The sequence below is a fragment of the Notolabrus celidotus genome, chromosome 22 (assembly GCF_009762535.1).
Source record: "Notolabrus celidotus isolate fNotCel1 chromosome 22, fNotCel1.pri, whole genome shotgun sequence".
In the NCBI taxonomy this organism is placed as follows: Eukaryota; Metazoa; Chordata; class Actinopteri; order Labriformes; family Labridae; genus Notolabrus; species Notolabrus celidotus.
In genome coordinates, this window is record NC_048293.1 from 8,422,731 (window position 1) to 8,428,319 (window position 5,589).

The window sequence follows — 5,589 nt, forward strand, 5'->3', positions numbered from 1 at the left end:
ATTGGGCTTGCAAAGCTTGCAGTTGGTTGACTTCAAATCCAAGATTTTAGTTGATGCAACCGCCAATTCAAGAGATGTTTAATTTTGGTTGGATAGATAGAGAGGGCTGGAGCCTATCCCAGCTCAGGCAGGGTACACACTGGACAGGTCGCTTGCCTAACCACGGACTAACCTGAGAGACAAATGAGCAAGTTAGAGTGACTAAGTATCCTGCTTATGGACTGTTGGAGGAAGTCACTGTGCCTGGTGAGAACATGCAAACTCCACACAGAAAGGCACCTGCCCAGTCGGGGATTTAAAACCTGAGAACCTTCTTGCTGTGAGGACACAGCACTTACTATGCAGCCACTGTCAACATAGTGTTGGTCTGAAATTTTAGAAGCTTTCACAAAATCAAATTTGATTGCAGTTGTTCATCGGTCCAGACTGGTTTCTCTCTCTCTCAGTGGTTGACTTACTAAACACTGCAGAATTTCAGTGGATAATGGAAAACTGTTAACAACAACAATGTCCCCTATTATTGCAATTAGAGAAAGATGAAAGTAAGTGTGTCTGTGTAAATATGAGGAGAGCCTTCGTAGGGAAAACTACAGGCTAGTTGTATAAGATTAATGAGAGGGCCTTGTTAAGAACAAATGAGTCAAGTAAAAGCCCAGACATTACAGGCAGAATTGGTCTTTTGTCTTTTTCCCTATTTGTTTTTATTTCAACATATAATTGCCTACTTCTTTCTACATGTCTGTTAAACTAAACTAAAAGTATCCTTTTTAATTGCAAGACACACTAACACAGACTGAATGAACACAAACTGCATGAATACTATACATGGCCAGGGCCTCATGATGTAATCTTGCATGTAATCTTGCTCAGTGATTGATGTTATCCTGTGAAGTGACAGACAGTTAAAGGTCAACCACGAAAAGTCCTAGACAGCATGCAATACTAAAAGGCTGCAATGACCTTCAGGCAATTGCAATCTGGGAAGAGCAGAGTTGCATTATTATGTGGCAGTAATTACAACACAGTGTCGTGATAAGTGGAGTATTTTATCCATGACTTTATTGCTGTGAAAGGTTGATACAAAGCAGGGGTTTTTCATTTTTATTTGAGGCCTTGCATGATGTAGTATGTTGTTTATGTCACAGGTAGTAGGATGTTTTAAGTCCAATCTAGATGTAAATAAACAGATTTTAATGTTTTGCAGAACAAGGAACCGCTCTAGTTGGAGGAATTAATCAATCATTCATGAAAATCATGAGGGAAGAAGCCAGTGTAGGAATACTACATCTGATTAGCTCCTGCAAAAGGGAAAGCTGTGAACTAATGAAAATGAAAACCCCCTGCTTTGTATCAACCTTTCACAGCAATAAAGTCACGGATAAAATACTCCACTTATGGCCATATCTTCAGCCCGTGTTAGAGGTTTTCTAATGAAGAATGACATGTATTGTATGAAATGTTCTCCCTGTTTCCCACTCTGCCCAAACATACAAACATTCACTGTCCAACCTGAGAAAGTGTCTTGAGCTACGTAACATTTGTTTCATTCCAGATGAACATTTCAAACTAAGTTGTCTGTGCTAGGAGTAACTTAGTTGCAGTTTTTATTCCATGGTATAGTTTTAGAGATTTCAAGTAATGGTTTCTAAATAAACAGAATGTAACATAATGTACACCCATGCATTCTCCCATACAACGTTTTGAGATTTTTTTAGAAGTACTTTGAATACTTCAGTATTTTTAAAAGCAAGTACTCTAGGACTTAACTCAAGTAATAATCTGACAGAGCAACTTTCACTTGTATTGGACTAATGTTTGGCCAGGAGGATCTATACTTTGACTTCAGTAATGAAGCTGTGTACTTTGTCCACCACTGCACATCATGCTGTGGCTGGATTTGGTGTTTGAGTACAATGGAGTACTGTAACATCCAAAGACGTGAAGATACAGCAAGTACACCATTTTGATTTGTTTGATGTTAAGTTAAGATTTATTTACAGAGTTCATATGTAAAAAAACAAAAAACAAACCTGCAGTACTTTCCACCATGTGCCCACCTAATTCAAATCTATAATGCCCTAATTATGCAAATCTATGCATAACCTTTAGCCTTGTTATAATCAAAACAATCAAATTCAGTCCCATTACAGTGTGCATGAAATTGGATATTAAGACCATAACTACTTTGTACCAGGCTGTAAACATTAGCAGTAATGGGTGTAAATGGGGATTCTTTGACTTTTGGCTCCAGCCTCTAGTGGACACTACAGGAACTGCACTTCATTGGTAACCTCATTTTTTAGAAGTTGGTGTAAAGCCGTGACCAGAGACAAAAATGTAAGAGAGATGGATTTACATATTTTGTTGGTGATAGATATTTTCAAGTAACTTGAGATTTTAGAAACTTACAGTATGAAACAGGTTGGATTATTTTTATTTCCTTTCATTCATCAATTAACCTCAGTTTTTTATTTCTCTTTGTTGCAAGAAAGAAATCCCATGGCACTTTATTGTGGTGCTTTCATTTTTATTTAACACATTTAATACAGTTCAATAACATTCTAAGAGGATCTAGTCCTTGTCCTGGCACGAGCAACAAAACCTGCGATTCTCCTGAAGATTCTGTAAATCCACTTCGGCCTCTTCTTTTTGCCACCAGAGGGAGCTGTGGTCTCAGCGGGGGAGTCTGTTAGTGCAACTTCATCACCTGGTTTCTCGCTGTTTGAGCAGAGAGGGGAGGTAGACCTCCATCAGAGTTCTAGGTAGCTGCATCCCTGTGAAAGGAGGTTTGTTCTCCGTCAGAGGACCAGTAGTCTTCATAATCCCAGAGGTGAGAGCGTATTTCTCCCTCTGAAAGCAGAGACTCTGTGTCCCCGTCACTGGAGAGAGAGGTCACCTCCGAGCCGTCTACAGCCCAGAGAGGAGGTGGATCTCCACCCGAATGCCAGGAGTCTGGATCTTTATCACAGGGGTCAGTGGCTGCTGCTGGTGTCATCGCCTCCATAAAATGACCCGAGGTTTGGAGCTGTACCTCTGGATTCAATAGGCATGTCTGCACCATAGGACCCAGGATCTTGGCAGATACTCATCATGACTTGTGAGTCTCTCAGGCTAGATGGAGTACAACAATGAACAATCAATCAATCAATCAATCAATCAATCAATCAATCAATCAATCAATCAATCAATCAATCAATCAATCAATCAATCAATCAATCAATCAATCATCAATCAATCATCAATCAATCAAACAATCAATCAAACAATCAAACAATCAAACAATCAGGCTCTCCAGCATCTTGTGTTATCTACCATACCTCATGGAAACTCTCCTGAATCTAAACAGGCGAGGTGCAGGTGTGGGCAGCATGCTCCTGAAGTTAACCGGGCCTGAGTGACCCTAAATGATCTGAGTGCAAGTGTGATAGTGGATTCTCAGTCACTTACTAGTCTGGGTGCTGGGTCAGGTGGGTCATTGTGATGAATTGATGCTGCAGAGCTTGATAGGGTGTGACTCTTTGGGACCTGTTGAGGTGCAGCAGACCTTTCATGAGGTCCAAAAAAGCCCTCCTATCCTCAGATTCTGCAGGGCCTTCATCTGGATAAAACTGGATTTGGGAACAGATTCAGTTGAGTTAGACTTCACAGAGACAGATCATGCTGATTCAGTTGGCACTCAGTGAGCACAGAGAGTACCTACATTCACCAGAGCATCCAGAGAGCTCAGCAGATCAATGCAGCTGTAACGATCTTGTGCTTCAATTCCGCTCACAGCTGTGTATTCCTCATGAGTCTAAATAAAGAAAATACATGAGAGAACTATTCTTAAGAGTTCAACTGAAGTCTTTAACGAACTTGAACAAAGAAGAGCGTGGTTACTCTACCAGAAGTCTCCATTTTGGACCACCAGCAGCCTCCTCCTCAGTGAAAAATAAATGAGTGTACCTGCCAGCACGGAGCTGATTGTCCTCTGGCTGACCCAAAACCTCCACCATGCACCTCATCTGCAGTCGGAACCTACACAGTCACATCACCTGACATCCTGCGCAAGACTCTGAGTTGTTTAAGGAAGCCTACATACCATTTGATTGTCACAATTAACTGGGAAGAGGTTCTCAGCAAGAAAGAGGAAGGCTAGGATGCAGCCTACTCCCCAAACATCTATCGCCTTTGTGATCGGCAGGCCGAGGGCAACCTCTGGAGCCCTGAAGAGGAGGACAAGAACCACAACACGTCATTTAATGGAAAGTCTTTCAGAAACAAGAAGCCAATCAGGATGTTTACATGAAAGACTAAACCTAGCTGTATCCAAGCGGTTGGATTGCCATCCCAGGCTGGACTTTGGAGGCTGGGATGGCCTCGCCAAAGTGTACCAGTTTGATCCTTAAGGCCTGGTCCAGCTCGTTGATAACCACAATGTTATCTGGTTATATATCAGTATGCAAGATGCCAAGACTCTTCAGTGCATCCAAGGCAACAAAGTGCTGCAGAGACCACACAGAAAGGTTCAGTTTTATATTCTGGGCTGTGTACCGTCTGAGTTGATCTGTGGTAGATATATACAGCAGATGATTGGTAGCGTAAAAAAATGTTAACTACCTGCTTTGCAATTGGTCTGATCTCATGGATCAAACCAGGATCCTTTTTCCGGATCTTGAAGGTGACGGCCTCTTTGATTTTGAGGTTCTGGCACCTGGCCACCTTACCAAAGCACCCCTTTAGAACTTTAGAACTTACAGCAGTAAAAAAAAGAATCCGCAGCAGAAACATGTTTTTATTCAAACTGTCTCCTGACTTTAAAACGTTTTTACAGATTATTCAATCTGTGTCCAAAATTACCTGCTAATATAAAGAGGGTTTGCCTTAGTGCTGTCTGAATTACATGTTCATCTCCATAAGTGTGCAACATATGGTCACTAGCCCAAACAATAAATACCCAAATCAAATGTGATTTTCTAGAGTCAAAGAAAGAGAAAAGTGAATATTTGATGACATTTTTACCAAATGTAAAGCTCCTGTGAGGAACTTTTATCTGCTTGTGAAATTTACTGACATTTAAGGGTAACTCTCACTCCCCTTAGTCTCTCTGACTCCTCTGATAAATCAATGAAGAAAGTTTTAATGAGGAAATATCGCCATCTATTGTTCTGTTTGAACCGCCGCAGGGTAATATGTGGCAGGCTAACTAGCTTGTGGGCTAATGAAATGAACACTTGGATTTTAACTTCAGAACCGAATCAGCTGGCATCCACAGGAAGCGGATCAGCGGTGTCAGTAGCCAGTGAACCGGGTACATGATTGGTGTGCTAGGTCACCCGCTATGTACGTCCACTAAGCTTTTATCAGAGCGACGCTGAGAGGCTTGCAATGTAAAATACGGTCAAGTAAGGTTACACATAGTAAAGTTAGCATTAGTTTCAGATGAATAAACAACTTAACATATGCAGGCAGAACTGTTCTTCATTATTTGTAGGGAGGAGAAATTATGTATGTATAAGAATGAGACCAAGTTATTCCATCGCTGATTATTTGTTGTTGTTTTAACGTTGTCCTTAAACAACCTTAATAGATAAATGTATGTGCTTGTAT

At 41.0% G+C, this 5,589-nt stretch overlaps 1 protein-coding gene across 1 annotated transcript; it reads right to left on the reverse strand.

The window, feature by feature from the left end:
• Positions 1 to 2,586: 2,586 nt before the first annotated feature.
• On the reverse strand, positions 2,587 to 5,296 carry LOC117806475 (homeodomain-interacting protein kinase 1-like). Its single transcript, XM_034675427.1, has 6 exons — positions 5,226 to 5,296; positions 4,082 to 4,205; positions 3,885 to 4,004; positions 3,701 to 3,793; positions 3,448 to 3,608; positions 2,587 to 3,111 (listed from the first exon to the last, which is right to left on the reverse strand). Exons 1-6 carry the CDS (start codon positions 5,294 to 5,296, stop codon positions 2,973 to 2,975), a joined length of 708 nt encoding a protein of 235 aa, XP_034531318.1. The 3' UTR covers positions 2,587 to 2,972.
• Between the last annotated feature and the right edge of the window lie 293 nt (positions 5,297 to 5,589).

Coding starts and splice junctions, on each gene's coding strand:
- LOC117806475 (XM_034675427.1), bottom strand. CDS start 5,296: ATGTACCCGGTTCACTGGCTACTGACACCGCTGATCCGCTTCCTGTGG. Junction 4,206..5,225: donor CCAGCTGATTCGGTTCTGAA/GTTAAAATCCAA, acceptor CCTCCTCTTCAG/GGCTCCAGAGGTTGCCCTCG. Junction 3,112..3,447: donor CTGACCCAGCACCCAGACTA/GTAAGTGACTGA, acceptor TACTCCATCTAG/CCTGAGAGACTCACAAGTCA.